Source organism: Bufo bufo, chromosome 1 (assembly GCF_905171765.1).
Source record: "Bufo bufo chromosome 1, aBufBuf1.1, whole genome shotgun sequence".
Taxonomy (NCBI): domain Eukaryota; kingdom Metazoa; phylum Chordata; class Amphibia; order Anura; family Bufonidae; genus Bufo; species Bufo bufo.
In genome coordinates this window covers 542,633,894-542,649,737 of record NC_053389.1, presented here as the reverse complement: position 1 = coordinate 542,649,737, position 15,844 = coordinate 542,633,894, and the positions used below count along the sequence as shown (strand labels likewise).

Here is a 15,844-nt window from a genome sequence, read left to right as displayed (position 1 = left end):
GATCCAGTATTTATTTATTTTCAGATTTTTAACCTCTTCCGGACAAAGGGCGTACCGGTCAATTCAGACCTGTGGTTTGTGGCTTTTGCCTGGTGCGGCGGTGCCATCGGGTCCCCATGCGACTGTAGGGGGGACCTGATGGCATGGAAGGCAGCGCGATGCCTTCCTGAGGCATCGGTTCTGCCTTCCTGTGAGATCCAGCCCCCTGGAAAAAAGGTAGACATATTGGGTATCGCTGCGTCCGTATTGACCGGCTCTATAAGCATATCACATAACCCCTCAGATGAACACCGTAAAAAAATAAAAAATAAAAATTGTGCTAAATAAACCATTTTTTGTCACCTTACATCACAAAAAGTACAACAGCAAGCGATCAAAAAGGCGTATTCCCACTAAAATAGTACCAATCTAACAGTCACCTCATCCCGCAAAAAATGAGCCCCAACCTGAGACAATCGCCCAAAAAATAAAAAAAATATGGCTCAGAATATGGAGATACTAAAACATCATTTTTTTTGTTTTAAAAAAGCTGTTGTGTAAAAATTACATAAAAAAAAAAAAGTAGACATATTAGGTATTGCCGTGTGCGTATCAACCGGCTCTATAAAAATATCACATGACCTAACCTCTCAGATGAACACTATAAAAAATAAAAACTGTGCTGAATAAACCATTTTTTGTCACCTTACATCACAAGTGTAATAGCAAGCGATCAAAAAGTCATACGCACCCCAAAATAGTGCCAATCAAACAGTCATCTCATTCCGCAAAAATCATACCCTACCAAAGATAATCGCCCAAAAACTGAAAAAACTATGGCTCTCAGACTATGGAAACACTAAAACATGATTTTTTTTTTTGTTTAAAAAATGATATCATTGTGTAAAACTTACATAAATAAATAAAGTATACATATTGGGTATCGCCGCGTCCCTGACAACCTGGTCTATAAAAATACCACATGATCTAACCTGTCAGATGAATGTTGTAAATAACAAAAAATAAAAACAGTCCCAAAACAGCTATTTCTTGCTACCTTGCCTCACAAAAAGTGTAATATAGAGCAACCAAAAATCATATGTACCCTAAAATAGTACCAACAAAACTGCCACCCTATCCCGTAGTTTCTAAAATGGGGTCACTTTTTTGGAGTTTCTACTCTAGGGGTGCATCAGGGGGGCTTCAAATGGGACATGGTGTCAAAAAACTAGTCCAGCAAAATCTGCCTTCCAAAAACCATATGGCATTCCTTTCCTTCTGCGCCCTGCCGTGTGCCCGTAAAGTGGTGTACGACCACATATGGGGTGTTTCTGTAAACTACAGAATCAGAGCCATAAATATTGAGTTTGGTTTGGCTGTTAACCCTTGCTTTGTAACTGGAAAAAATTATTAAAATGGAAAATCTGCCAAAAAAGTGAAATTTTGAAATTGTATCTCTATTTTCCATTAATTCTTGTGGAACACCTAAAGGGTGAACAAAGTTTGTAAAATCAGTTTTGAATACCTTGAGGGGTGTAGTTTATAGAATGGGGTCATTTTTGGGTAGTTTCTATTATGTAAGCCTCACAAAGTGACTTCAGATCTGAACTGGTCCTTGAAAAGTGGGTTTTTGAACATTTCTGAAAAATTTCAAGATTTGCTTCTAAACTTATAAGCTTTGTAACAAACATGAAGTAGACATATGGGGAATGTAAAGTAATAACTATTTTTGTAGGTATTACTATGTATTATAGAAGTAGAGAAATTGAAACTTGGAAATTTGCATATTCTTCCAAATCTTTGGCAAATTTGGTATTTTTTTTTATAAATTAAAAATGAATTTTTTTGACTCCATTTTACCAGTGTCATGAAGTACAATATGTGCCGAAAAAACTATCTCAGAATGGCCTGGATAAGGCCTCATGCACACGACCGTTGTGTGCATCCGTGGCCGTTGTGCCGTTTTCCGTTTTTTTTCGCGGACCCTTTGACTTTCAATGGGTCCGTGGAAATATCGGAAAATGCACCGTTTTGCAGCCGCATCCGTGATCCGTGTTTCCTGTCCGTCAAAAAAATATGACCTGTCCTAGTTTTTTGACGGACAACGGTTCACGGACCTATTCAAGTCAATGGGTCCGTGAAAAAACACGGATGCACACAAGATTGGCATCCGCGTCCGTGACCGTAGGCTACTTTCACACAGACGGATCCGCAGATCAGTCTGCATAAAAGCTTTTTCAGAGCTGAGTTTTCACTTTGTAAAAACTCAGATCCGACAGTATATTCTAATACAGAGGCGTTCCCATAGTGATGGGGACGCTTCTAGTTAGAATATACTTTGAACTGTGTACATGACTGCCCCCTGCTGTCTGGCAGCACCCGATCTCTTACAGGGGGCTGTGATCCGCACAATTAACCCCTCAGGTGCTGCACCTGAGAGGTTAATTGTGCGGATCATAGCCCCCTGTAAGAGATCAGGTGCTGCCAGGCAGGAGGGGGCACACCCCCCTCCCTCCCCAGTTTTAAATTCATTGGTGGCCAGTCCGGCCCCCCCTCCCATGTAGTTAACACATTGGTGGCCAGTGCGGCCGACCCCCCCCCCCCTCCCCTGTAGTTAACACATTGGTGGCCAGTGCGGCCGGCCCCCCTCCCTCCCCTGTAGTACTGTAGATTCATTGGTGGCCAGTGGGCCCCCCCCTCCCTCCCCCTCCTAATTAAAATCTCTTCTTCTATCATTGGTGGCAGCGGAGAGTACCGATCGGAGTCCCAGTTTAATCGCTGGGGCTCCAATCGGTAACCATGGCAACCAGGACGCTACTGCAGTCCTGGTTGCCATGGTTACTTAGCAATTTTTAGAAGCATTATACTTACCTGCGAGCTGCGATGTCTGTGACCGGCTGGGCGCTCCTCCTACTGGTAAGTGACAGGTCTGTGCTATAAGCAATGCGCCGCACAGACCTTTCACTTACCAGTAGAAGGAGCGCCCGGCCGGTCACAGACATCGCAGCTTGCAGGTAAGTATAATGCTTCTAAAAATTGCTAAGTAACCATGGCAACCAGGACTGCAGTAGCATCCTGGTTGCCATGGTTACCGATTGGAGCCCCAGCGATTAAACTGGGACTCCGATCGGTACTCTCCGCTGCCACCAATGATAGGGGGGGGGGGATTTTAATTAGGCCGCACTGGCCACCAATGAGTTAAATAAAGCGGGGGAGGGGGGGCGGTCTGCCCCCTGCTGCCTGGCAGAACCTGCCAGGCAGCAGGGGGCAGTCATGTACACAGTTCTTTTAGTATAATCTAACCTGAAGCGTCCCCATCACCATGGGAACGCCTCCGTGTTAGAATATACTGTCGGATCTGAGTTTCACAATCTAACTCAAATCCGATGGTATATTCTAACATAGAGGCGTTCCCATGGTGATGGGGACGCTTCAAGTTAAAATATACCATCGGATTGGAGAAAACTCTGATCCGATGGTATAAAAGGGACTCCTGACTTCTACATTGAAAGTCAATGGGGGACGGATCCGTTTGCAATTGCACCGTATTGTGTCAACGTCAAACAGATCCGTCCCCATTGACTTGCATTGTAATTCAGGACGGATCCGTTTGGCTCCGCACGGCCAGGCGGACACCAAAACGACTTTTTTTACATGTCCGTGGATCCTCCGAAAATCAAGGAAGACCCACGGACGAAAAAACGGTCACGGATCACGGACCTACGGACCCCGTTTTTGCGGACCGTGAAAAAATACTGTCGTGTGCATGAGGCCTTAGTCAAAGCGTTTTAAAGTTATCACCACATAAAGTGACACTGGTCAGATTTGCAAAAAATGGCCTGGTCCTGAAGGTGAAAATGAGTCCGGTCCTTAAGGAGTTAAGGGTCTGCGCATGCGGTAATTTCTTGAACACTTGGTACCTGATCCGGCATTAATACATTACAATGGAATTTAATGCCGACAATCCGGCAAGTGTTCAGTAATTTTGGCCGTAGAAAATACTGCAGCAATCTGCGGTATTTTCTACGGCCAAATACCGTAAAAGGGACTGAACAGAAGACATCCTGATGCACACTGAACAAATTGCTCTCCATTCAGAATGCATTAGGCTAAAACGGATGCGTTTTTCCCCCCGGTATTGAGCCCCTATGACGGAACTCAATACCGGAAAACTTTAACGCTAGTGTGAAAGTAATCTTACTGTCTTTTTAATAATTTTTTTTTAGGGTGATTTTAAAGTTCGTGTTGGCTTGCTAATTTAGGCATTGATTTTTGTCTAGTATTCATGTTCTCTTACTTTGTGTTTCATAGACTGAGCAAAACTGTTCAGAAGATTCAAACTACACCTGTGAAATTGAAAAAAGTCTCTACTTTTCAAGAATTTGAAAGCAACACAAGTGATGCCTGGGACGTTGGAGAGGATGATGATGAACTTATGGCAATGGCAGCAGAAAATTTAAATACTGAAGTTGTTATGGAAACTGCTAACAAAGTGATTCAAAACCATACAAAATTACAGGAACAGAACAAATTTCAGGAGACCCAACAATTGGAAGACAGACCTGTGAGACTAGAAGAGCCACCCTCCTATATTAACAGTGACAGTAAAATAGTAAAATCAGCAAGTGAAAGTCAGATTCCTAATCCATCAGGTATGCACCTTTCTTTGTATTACGTTTTATAGCGCCATTAAGGGGTATAAAATGAAGCTTTGGGCAAAGTGGCTGGAGAATTTGTGAAAATTATATTCTTTTACTACATTTGACACTGTTTTCAATTGAGTTTTTCAGTGGATAAAGGAATAAATAGTAATAATAATAGTGGGCAACACCTTTAAAGCTGAGTTTAAGGCTACTTTCACACTCGCAGTTTGGCCGGATCCATCATGGAGCTGCAAAAACTGATCCGTTACAATAATACAACCGCATGCATCCGTCATGACCGGATCCGTTTGTATTATCTGTAACATAGCCAAGACGGATGCGTATTGAACACCATTGGAAGTCAATGGGAGACGGATACGTTTTCTATTGTGTCAGTGAAAATGGATCCATCCCCATTGACTTACATTGTGTGTCAGGACGGATCCGTTTGGCTCAGTTTTGTCAAGTGGACAGCAAAACGCTGCAGGCAGCGTTTTGGTGTCAGCCTCCAGAGCGGAATGGAGACAGAACGAAGGCAAACTGATGCATTCTGAACGGATCCTTTTCCATTCAGAATGCATTAGGGCAAAACTGATCCGTTTTGTACCGCTTATGAGAGCCCTGAACGGATCTCACAAACGGAAAGCCAAAACGCTAGTGTGAAAGTAGCCCAAGTTCTAACTTTTTAGAATTGAAAGATGCAATTCAGTAGCACAAATGAACCTTTACATGTGATTGGAAATTATAAAAATTGCTACATGGATTGTGTTTTATTTTTTTATTTTTTTTCTTCCAATTTCTGCTGAACAATTGTAAGGACTGTAAGAAAAACTACCGTGCCCTCTTCTAATAATGATCCCTATAGCCTTTATGCAGGGCTCCAGATGGTAACCAAAATGGTTGCCAATGCGACTTAGAATTGGTAAATGGCTACAAGACTTTGTAGTCTTGTCACCATTTGCGCCTAGATCCTCCGCTGCTCTGCCTCTCACACACGAGGAACTGACATGGCACACGCTGCTGTCAGTGTGTGCCATGTTCTTCTCAACAGCACAGGGGAGAAGGATGCAGTCCCTCCCCCCTGTGCCGCTGATGCCGCTGCCACCAATGGGCTGATAGAAGTGAGGAGGAGGGGGAAGGGGGGGCTGTGGCCACTGCACCACCAATGAATATAGTTTATGCCTGAATTCAAACGCAGGCTGCGATGCGTGAGCCGGCCATATCCCATACCCGGCACCTAGCCTCTATGACTGCGCGCTGCGATCCGCCGCTATTAACCCCTCAGGTGCGGAACCCCCCCCCCCCCCCAACCCGAGTATTATAAAGTACAATCATTGGTGGTGCAGTGTGCACCCAACCCCCCCCAAGTATTATAATCATTGGTGGCAGTGGCGACAGGGACCCCTACCCCCCCTCTTCATTGGTGGCAGTGGCAGTTCCGATCGGAGCCCCAGAAATGTAATCCTGGGGCTCCGATCGGTTACCATGGCAGCCAGGACGCTACTGAAGCCCTGGCTGCCATGGTAACATCCCTGATGCTGTGTGCACAAAGCACAGGGCAGCAGAGGGAGTGTGAAGTCCTATTAACTCTATTAGATCTCTATCAGGGTGAATAGGACAAGGGATGAAAGATCTGTTCTATTATGGTCCAGACGTTCCATAAAATCTGGAATGCACGTGGCTTTTGTTGGCGGTTTTTATTTTTTTCAACATGGTATCGAGTATCGCAATACTTTTTAATGTTATCGAAATAAAGTCAAAATTTTGGTATCGTGACAACCCTAGGCAAGACTGTTTTTTTTTTTTTTTTGTTATACCATAATTATATGTATTTTAAATTTGACGACAAAAAAATTAAAATTTGGCTCCTAAATTTTTCAGGTTAGGAGCCAATGGCTCCTTGATATTTTTTTTTAGTCTGGAGCCCTGTTATGGTTACAACGCCCCCGCCACAAAAATAAGGTTACCTTGTTTTCTGTTAGGTACACAATAATAAATATTTTTCACATAATAAGACCAGCTATGACATAAAATCTTGGTTAACCTGAAAGCTGCTTTCATGTTCTGTGGTAATACCAGTTTAATGTCCATTTCATGCACTAATTACTTCCAAGCACCAAGGTAGTATAATTGTTCTTTACAATGGACTGTAATTACAGACCTCTTTTAAAACCACATTTCTCTAAGGATCATGGCCTAAAAACAAGGCACTTAGTGCACTGTATTAAATGTTTTTTATTCTGTAAATGTTGTGAAATATACCTTTTGGATTCTTGAAGTTAAAAGGGTTTTCTGAGTCGCTTTAACTGATTACCTCTGATTACCTATTCCTCTGGATAGGTCATCAGTATCTGATAAATGGAGGTCTGACACCCAGGACCCCAGCAATCAGCCATCTGTAAGGGCCGCAGCCTTCTCTCAGGTTACCAAGCACAGCGCCATATATGATACAGAGGCTGTGCTTGATATCACAGCTCCAACCCATTCACATGAATAGGGCCGGACTTCGCCTAGGCCAGGTGACTGATAAATGTGACGTTACTGGCCTAGGGAAAGCTGCAAGAAGGCTGTGTAGCATACAGAAGCGCCGTTGCCTTCTCACATAGCTGATTGGCTCCCGGGAGTCGGACACCCACCACTCAGATACTGATGACCTATTCTTTTGCCACCTTTGGTTCAAAAATAGGTCTAAAACTTAATGGACAGCAGAAATATGCCAAATCTTGTTGCATTTCATGACATTTCTAGGTGCAATCACATCACAAATTTTCCCTATATTTTTCACCTGCATCAAGCCTAGCTGATTTAACGCCTTCCCAACCTCCTCTGGACATGTAAGGCGGAAGTCAGGTCTTTCAGGTCTTTAAATATGGTGCCTGCTCAGAACCTGAGAAGGGTCTGAGTATGGATACAGTGTGTGGTTCTAGGACTCCTTGTTGTGTAGGCTGGCTGCCTGTACCTCGTACTGGTTACAGGTTATCCTGTGTTTGGTTGCCGTTTGGAGTGTGCTGGCTGCTGCATTCTGTGACATTCCTTGGTCTGTTTCTGGGTGTGGCTGATCAGTTGCCCTTGTTGTTGCAGGTATTTCTATCTATCAGCTGTGTGGCTTGTGGTCAGTCTGTCTTGTGCTTTGCTGGGTGTAGCCCATTGCTGCTGACGAAGTCTGTTCCATATCTTGCCTGCAGTGCCTTACTGCTTCTTTTCCTATACTGTGTATATCCTGCCTTCGTGAGAGGGCTCCTGAGTTCTCACAGCTCTGCCTGTGACCTTCGTCGTGCTTCCGTTCCGCATGGGGTCCAGGCATCTGCATATGTGCTGGTTCCTGTTTATCGTCTGATCCATGTCGTGAGTTTGTTTGGTTTCGAGCCCTGTTGTTGTCTGTGGTTCTCTGCAGGGAGCGGCCAAGTGTACCGGGACCTTCCTGGAGGTGCGACCAGTGAGCCCTCGGCCAAGCTACCACTGTTGGTTAACCTGCTTATTTGTTACTGCCGTGTTTATTACATGTGTTACATTTATTACATGTGTACATGTTTTCTGTTTGGTTCTTGGTCTGTAATCTACCTGCCTGTGTCCTGTTTGCATGATGTACCGGAGGTCTGCCCGGGCCCCTGGAACATGACACTCATTAGTATTCTCCTCATAAGACGCACTGATATTTTCCTCCCACTTTGGTCTTATAGGGTGAAAAATATGGTATTTATAAAAATTCTAATTATCCCCTTTCCCCCATATTAAAAATAAACAATAAAAAGTAAACCTCATTAGCACTGTAGTGTCTCAAAATGCCAAAACTATTAAAATATAAACGTATTCATCCTGTTCGGTCAGTTTTACCACATAAGGACCACTGTAAAAACTCTCATAAATATATGGTGGAATTGCATCCCCCCCCCCCAATTCCACCCATTTTTGGTTTCCACTATGTCATATATAATATTAACACCTTCAGGACCCTGCCATTTTTCACCTTGAAGACCAGGCCATTTTTAGCAAATCTGATGTGTCACTTTATGTAGTGATAACTTTAAAATGCTTATCCAGGCCATTCTGAAATTGTTTTCTCGTCACATATTGTACTTCACGACAGTGGTCAATTTGAGTCAAAATATTTCATTTTTATTTATAAAAAAAAAAAAAAGATTTTACAAAAAAAAATCTATTTCTCTACTTTTAAAATGGTAATATCTCAAAAAAAGTTAGTACTTTACATTCCCCATATGTCCACTTCATGCTTGTATCATTATGAAAATTACATTATATTTTTTGGGGACGTTAGAAGGCTTAGAAGACCATCTTAAAATTTTTAAGAGAATTTCCGAAACCCAATTTTTTAAGGACCAGTTCAGTTATGAAGTCACTTTGTGGGGCTTACATATTAGAAACCACCCATAAATCGCCCCATTTTAGAAACTACACCCCTCAAGCTAATCAAAACAGATTTTACAAACTTTGTTAACCCTTTAGGTGTCCCATGAGAATTAAAGGAATATGGGAATTTTCCCTGCAACACATCAAGGAATGTCAGAAACAGGCGTCGTTCCACTAAAGAACAAAAAAAGAATGGCGCACCATAGGGTAATAACGTAGAGAATATATAGATAAAAAGGTATCTCCACTGGGGAGGCTCACCTGATAGAGTTGTGCTAGTTTAGGCACAACTCTAATGTAGACGTATAGCAAAGTGCCATGAACTCCTCACAACGGATGGTGTGCAGCCCGGGATGAAATACTTCTGTTCAGGGATGCCTGGAATCCCGCAGAAAGCCAGTGGTTCAATTAAAAGAAAAGGTATCCCACGGTGCATAAACCACCCAGTGGCTGGAGTGATAGGGTTATTAATTTATTTCGGCAAGTGGTACAACGCGTTTCAGGGTTTAACCCCTTCTTCAGGTACAATTAGCTTGCATCAACATTACATCAAGGAATAACAGCCAAACAAAACTCAAAATCTATTACCCTGATTCTGGAGTTTATAGAAACACCCCATATGTGCTCAAAAACTGTATGAGCGCACGGCAGGCTTCAGAATGGAAGGAGCACCATATGGCTTTTGAAGAGTGGATTTTGCTGGAATGTTAATTGGGAGCTATGTCGCATATAAAGACACCCGGAGGTGGCCCTACAGTGGAAACACCCAAAAAGTGACCCCATTTTGGAAACTACACGCCTGAAGGAATCTTTCAAAGTGTGTAGTGAGCACTTTGACCTCAAAGGTGTTTCCTAGAATTAGGAAAACTTGGAAGTGAAAATGAAAAATTTAGTTTTTTTTCACAAAAAAAGTTGCTTTACACCCACATTTTTCACTTTCCCAAAGGGTAACAGGACAAAATATACCCCACATTTTGTTCCCCATTTCCCCCCGAATACGGCAACCCCCCATATGTGCTAAAAAAATTATGTATAAGCGCACAGCATGGCTCTAGAGTCAAACAGCAAAATAGGGATTTTGCTGACCTGAATTGGGCGACATGGATTTTAGCTGCCATGTCGCATCAAAAAAATTCCTGAGGTCCCCAGAAATTAAAAACCCCAACAAGTGACCCCATTTTGGAAAGAGCACCTCCGTACGAACATTTTAAGTGGTGGAAAGGGTACTTTTGACATAACGGGTGTTTCACAGAAATGAATACCGGTATGTAGTGGTTGTTGAAAAAGTGGATCTGTAAGCTATACGGACTAAATCAGAGATATAAGGTGGTAAAACTACAGGGTACATAAAGGATGAAATTAAATGAATACTCCATGGATGAGTGGTAGATTTTAAATCAATCCTGCATGCACTGGCCAGGTTTTTCAGGGCAGTTTTCGCAGTGGTAAATGGTGTCTTTCCTTATCCCCCTTTTTGGAACACACCCTGCATCTTTTTTGGGTCCTTCCCTTCCCTGCTGTCTGGGGCACTTGACCTGGAAAATGTTGCCCTGGTACAACACGGGTAGTGATGACTTCCAGAAGTATTGGGACCCTCCCCGGCTTGGCTTTGAAAAATTAGGGCCTTGATGACCACCTCTTGGAACTGAAGGAAAGTTCCTGTGTGGCCTGCAGATTGAAATAGCACGTACGCATTGCACATTGCCATCTGTACAATGTGTACGGCCAGCTTTTTGTACCACACTTTCGTTTTTTGTGTGGCACTGTAGGGCTTCAGAAGTTGATCTGAAAGATCCATTCCTCCCATGTGCCTGTTGTAGTCCAGGATACAAACTGGTTTGGGGGTAGTGGTTGTGGTACCTCGTACATGAGCAGGAGAGCTGGTGTTTGTATGAATGGTAGTCAGTACAAGGATGTCCCTCTTCTCCTTGTACTTAACCACCAGTATGTTCTCATGGAGGAGAGCCCTACTTTCACCCATTCTCAGTGGTTGCCCTACCAGGTATCTAGGGAGGCCTCTCTGATTTTTGCACATTGTGCCGCAAGCCACAGTACCTCTAGCAGTTAAGGACATGAATAGGGTTATGCTGGTATAATAGTTATCCACATAGAGACGGTTACCCTTATCCAGCAGTGGATGCAGTAAGTCCCACATGATCTTCCCACTAATTCCTAGGATGGGGGGGCATTCTGGGGGTTCTATCCAGGAATCTTTCCCTCTGTAAAATGTGGAACTTGTGGGTGTACCTGGAGCTACTCTCACAAAGTTTGTATATCTTAATGCCATACCTTGCCCGTTTGCTAGGCAGGTACTGGCGGAATCTAACCCTCCCTTTGAAAAGTAATAGGCACTCATCTGCACTGACATTTTTATCAGGGTTGTACACCTCTGCAAGCCTGGTGTTAAAGTTGTCAATGACAGGCCTAACCTTGAACAGACAGTCAAATGTTGGGTCGTTTTGGGGTGGGCACTGTGCATTGTAGTTGTAGTGTAGAAATTTCCTAATTGACTAAAATCGTTTCCGGGTCATGGTCTTACTGTAAATTGGAGTTTGGTAGAAAATGCCCATATGCAGCACGAGTCCCCAAAACTTCATCATCTCTGCTGCACTTACTGGGGTCCAACCTAGGGTTCAAGTGTATGCCAATGTAGGGTTCTGATCAATGAATTGTTAGGCTTATAAATTGGTTTGGGCCACCATTAAATTTACAAAATCTTCAGAGAAGAAGACTTTGAAAAAATCTAGTTCACTATCTATCTGTATTCCGGACCTGCCCTCAAAATCCGGAATTTGGGGCTGATAATCGTCAGGCGGTGGGTTCCTTAAGGGTTCAACTCTGGGGGGCTGCCTCCGCTGCTACCCTGGGGCGTCTTCTAGAGGGTCCCTCATCAGCAGCACGTGATTATGATGATGAGGAGGAGGGGGTAGAGGAGTAGAGGAAAATGGCATCCTATTCTCCCTCACTGGCAGAATCCGTATTGGAGGCAAGCATGGCGTATGCCTCTTAAGCTGAATATACTCGTTGGGATTGACAGCCCATTTTTATTTTATTGGAGTGTGAAATGTTGAAACCTTTATTTCGTTTGAGGGGTGTGTATGTTGTGTTTTCACAAGCGAAGGGGCTTGTAATAAATTTGACTAAGTTTAGAAGAAAAAAAAAGGCGAATTTCTTTTTTGTAAAAACAAAAAAAAACTTTTTCTGCAAAAATAGGGAAGGGACAGGGATGGAGGGTGGTTTAAGGATCTGGAACAGCTGCAGATGAAAAAAAAATCAGTGCAGCAATTCTAGATGTTCTTCTTTTCTTCTTTCTTCACCACGATTCAGCACCGGTCACCTCCCCCTCCCCCGCCCCGCAGCTCTATACTGCTTCCGGCGCTGCAATGTGACGGTCTTCATTGACAAATCGCAGTGCTTGGAGCTGCAGGGGGGCGATGCTGCACCATGCTGCCCTTACCCGGCATGGATGCCTGCCGGTAAGGGCAGCCATGGTGCCCCGATTCCCCAGCGATTCCCTCCCAGCACCCGGCGGACCTTGTGCCATACATATACGTCACTGGTCCTTAAGTCACGTCCAGATGTAACGTACAGCAAGGGTCCTTAAGGGGTTCTCCGAGAATTTAGAAAAGGAAAATACTTAAATATTACTTTATTGTAAATATATTCCCATATACCTTTTCATGATGTTTATAATGGCTCATTTTATTTAGGGAGCAGTCCTTATGAGAAACAAAATGGCCACTGTCCTGTTAATACACACAAAACCTGTCCTAATCATACAGGAGGACATGTTACTTCTGAGCACTGAGGTAAAGAGCTGCCTTGCCCCCCCCCCTCCTTTCTTCCTACTTGTCAGGAATCATAATCCTGAATACAGATTATAAGAACTTTAACTGAATCTCTGTTGGAATAGAGTTCATGAGGAGACCTGAAGTTCAGAGAGGACGGACAGGACAGACTGTGGAAATAGAGACTGCATACAAGTGCTGCTGTACATTATCCACATCACCCCCACCCTGCTCTCTGTACTTCAGCTAAATCTCTGTAGAAATGGAGTTCATGAGGCATAAAGATCATATTAACCTGTATTCAGGATCATAGATGAAGATGAGGCAGCTCTTTAGCTCACTGCTCTGAAGTAACTTGTCTCGCTGTGTGATTAGGACAGGTTTTCTGTGTACTAATAGGACAGCAGCCACTTTATTTCTCCTAATGATTGCTTCACAGACAAAACGAACCATTATAACTAATAAAAGGTATTTGGGAATATACATTGCTCAAAAAAATAAAGGGAACACAAAAATAACACATCCTAGATCTGAATTAATTAAATATTCTTCTGAAATACTTTGTTCTTTACATAGTTGAATGTGCTGACAACAAAATCACACAAAAATGTAAATCAAATTTTCAACCCATGGAGGTCTGGATTTGGAGTCGCCCTCAAAATTAAAGTGTAAAAACACACTACAGGCTGATCCAACTTTGATGTAATGTCCTTAAAACAAGTCAAAATGAGGCTCAGTAGTGTGTGTGGCCTCCACGTGCCTATATGACCTCCCTACAACGCCTGTGCATGCTCCTGATGAGGTGGCGGACGGTCTCCTGAGGGATCTCCTCCCAGACCTGGACTAAAGCATCTGCCAACTCCTGGACAGTCTGTGGTGCAACGTGATGTTTGTGGATAGAGCGAGACATGATGTCCCAGATGTGCTCAATTGGATTCAGGTGTGGGGAACGGGCGGGCCAGTCCATAGCATCAATGCCTTCGTCTTGCAGGAACTGATGACACACTCCAGCCACATGAGGTCTAGCATTGTCTTGCATTAGGAGGAACCCAGGGCCAACAGCACCAGCATATGGTCTCACAAGGGGTCTGAGGATCTCAACTCGGTACCTAATGGCAGTCAGGCTACCTCTGGCGAGCACATGGAGGGCTGTGCGGCCCTCCAAAGAAATGCCACCCCACACCATTACTGACCCAATGCCAAACCGGTCATGCTGGAGGATGTTGCAGGCAGCAGGACGTTCTCCACGGCGTCTCCAGACTCTGTCACGTCTGTCACATGTGCTCAGTGTGAACCTGCTTTAATCTGTGAAGAGCACAGGGCGCCAGTGGCGAATTTGCTAATCTTGGTGTTCTCTGGCAAATGCCAAACGTCCTGCACGGTGTTGGGCTGTAAGCCCAACCCCCACCTGTGGACGTCGGGCCCTCATATCACCCTCATGGAGTCCGTTTCTGACCGTTTGAGCAGACACATGCACATTTGTGGCCTGCTGGAGGTCATTTTGCAGGGCTCTGGCAGTGCTCCTCCTTGCACAAAGGCGGAGGTAGCGGTCCTGCTGCTGGGTTGTTGCCCTCCTACGGCCTCCTCCACGTCTCCCGATGTACTGGCCTGTCTCCTGGTAGCGCCTCCATGCTCTGGACACTAAGCTGACAGACACAGCAAACCTTCTTGCCACAGCTTGCATTGATGTGCCATCCTGGATAAGCTGCACTACCTGAGCCACTTGTGTGGGTTGTAGACTCCGTCTCATGCTACCACTAGAGTGAAAGCACCACCAGCATTCAAAAGTGACCAAAACATCAGCCAGGAAGCATAGGAACTGAGAAGTGGTCTGTGATCACCACCTGCAGAACCACTCCTTTATTGGGGGTGTTTTGCTAATTGCCTATAATTTCCACCTGTTGTCTATCCCATTTGCACAACAGCATGTGAAATTGATTGTCACTCAGTGTTGCTTCCTAAGTGGACAGTTTGATTTCACAGAATTGTGATTGACTTGGAGTTACATTGTGTTGTTTAAGTGTTCTCTTTTATTTTTTTGAGCAGTGTATTTATAATAAAGTAATATTTAAGTATTTTCATTTTTCTAGTTCCCGGAGAACCCTTTAAACACTAAATATAGATAACCATACAGTAGTAAATATAGTTTATTAATAATTTGTTCTTTGCTGTTGCTTCATGTCCGTTATTTTGTACAGTACGTGATGTATGTAGCTGGCTGTTGACAGTCTTGATTATCTGTTGCTTTTGGCAAGTCTTATAAGGTCTTGAAGTTTTCACACTTTTTAGCTGTCTGTGTTTATTTATTGTGAATGTCTAGCAATTAGCAAAGGGCAGATTAGCACATCTTCAAATTTTCTCAGGATGATAACAACTATAAAACAATATTTCCAACATCGCTATTCTCTTGCAAAGTACTCACTGCTGGATGCATAGTCCAAACTCCAGGAAATCCCATGCCCGGAACTTCAACATATGAATGAAAACTTACAGCATCCAATATTGTCACTTGGCTTCTTCTTTATTCGGTACATAATCCAACACGACAAGAAATTCAACGTTTTAACCCCTTATGGTGTTTGTCAAGCATAGATAAATAACGTGCGCACAGATATATAGTCCATAATCGTTAATTAACTAATCGGACGTGAACAGTCCATTGGATTATGTCTTGAATAAAGAAGAAGCCACATGAGAATATTGGATGCTGTCAATTTTTATTCACATGTTCTCAGGTTGAGTCGTCAGCTTTTTTTTTTTCTTGAACCTGAAGGTTTGACGGAACGCCTATAAAAACATTTTCTTTGTTTGGTGCAATTAACTGTCCATTCACATAAAAAGTTACGTTTAGTCTGTGGGTATAAATCGAATATTCCTAAAGGCGGGTTTAAATGCAGCGATCTCCTCCACAGTATGAGGATGAGGGGTCGCTATTGCGATCACTTGTCCCCATACCCAATCATTGTTTCTGGGCAGCAGATCGCTGTTTACAGGCATGGGATTCAGCCAGTTCCCTTTAGTTCTCCAGATCCGGTTGTTAAAATTATAACTGGATCGGAGAACCGT

General features: G+C 43.5%; 1 protein-coding gene across 2 annotated transcripts in view; it reads left to right on the top strand.

Annotated features, from left to right (window-relative positions):
* TBC1D22A (TBC1 domain family member 22A) overlaps positions 1 to 15,844 on the top strand; it is a 741,029-nt gene that overhangs the window by 58,966 nt on the left and 666,219 nt on the right. For both annotated transcript variants that reach the window (XM_040412231.1, XM_040412223.1), the window contains one exon: positions 4,291 to 4,631. In XM_040412231.1, the coding sequence (XP_040268165.1) occupies positions 4,291 to 4,631 (341 nt within the window). The remainder of the gene's footprint in view (positions 1 to 4,290; positions 4,632 to 15,844) is intronic.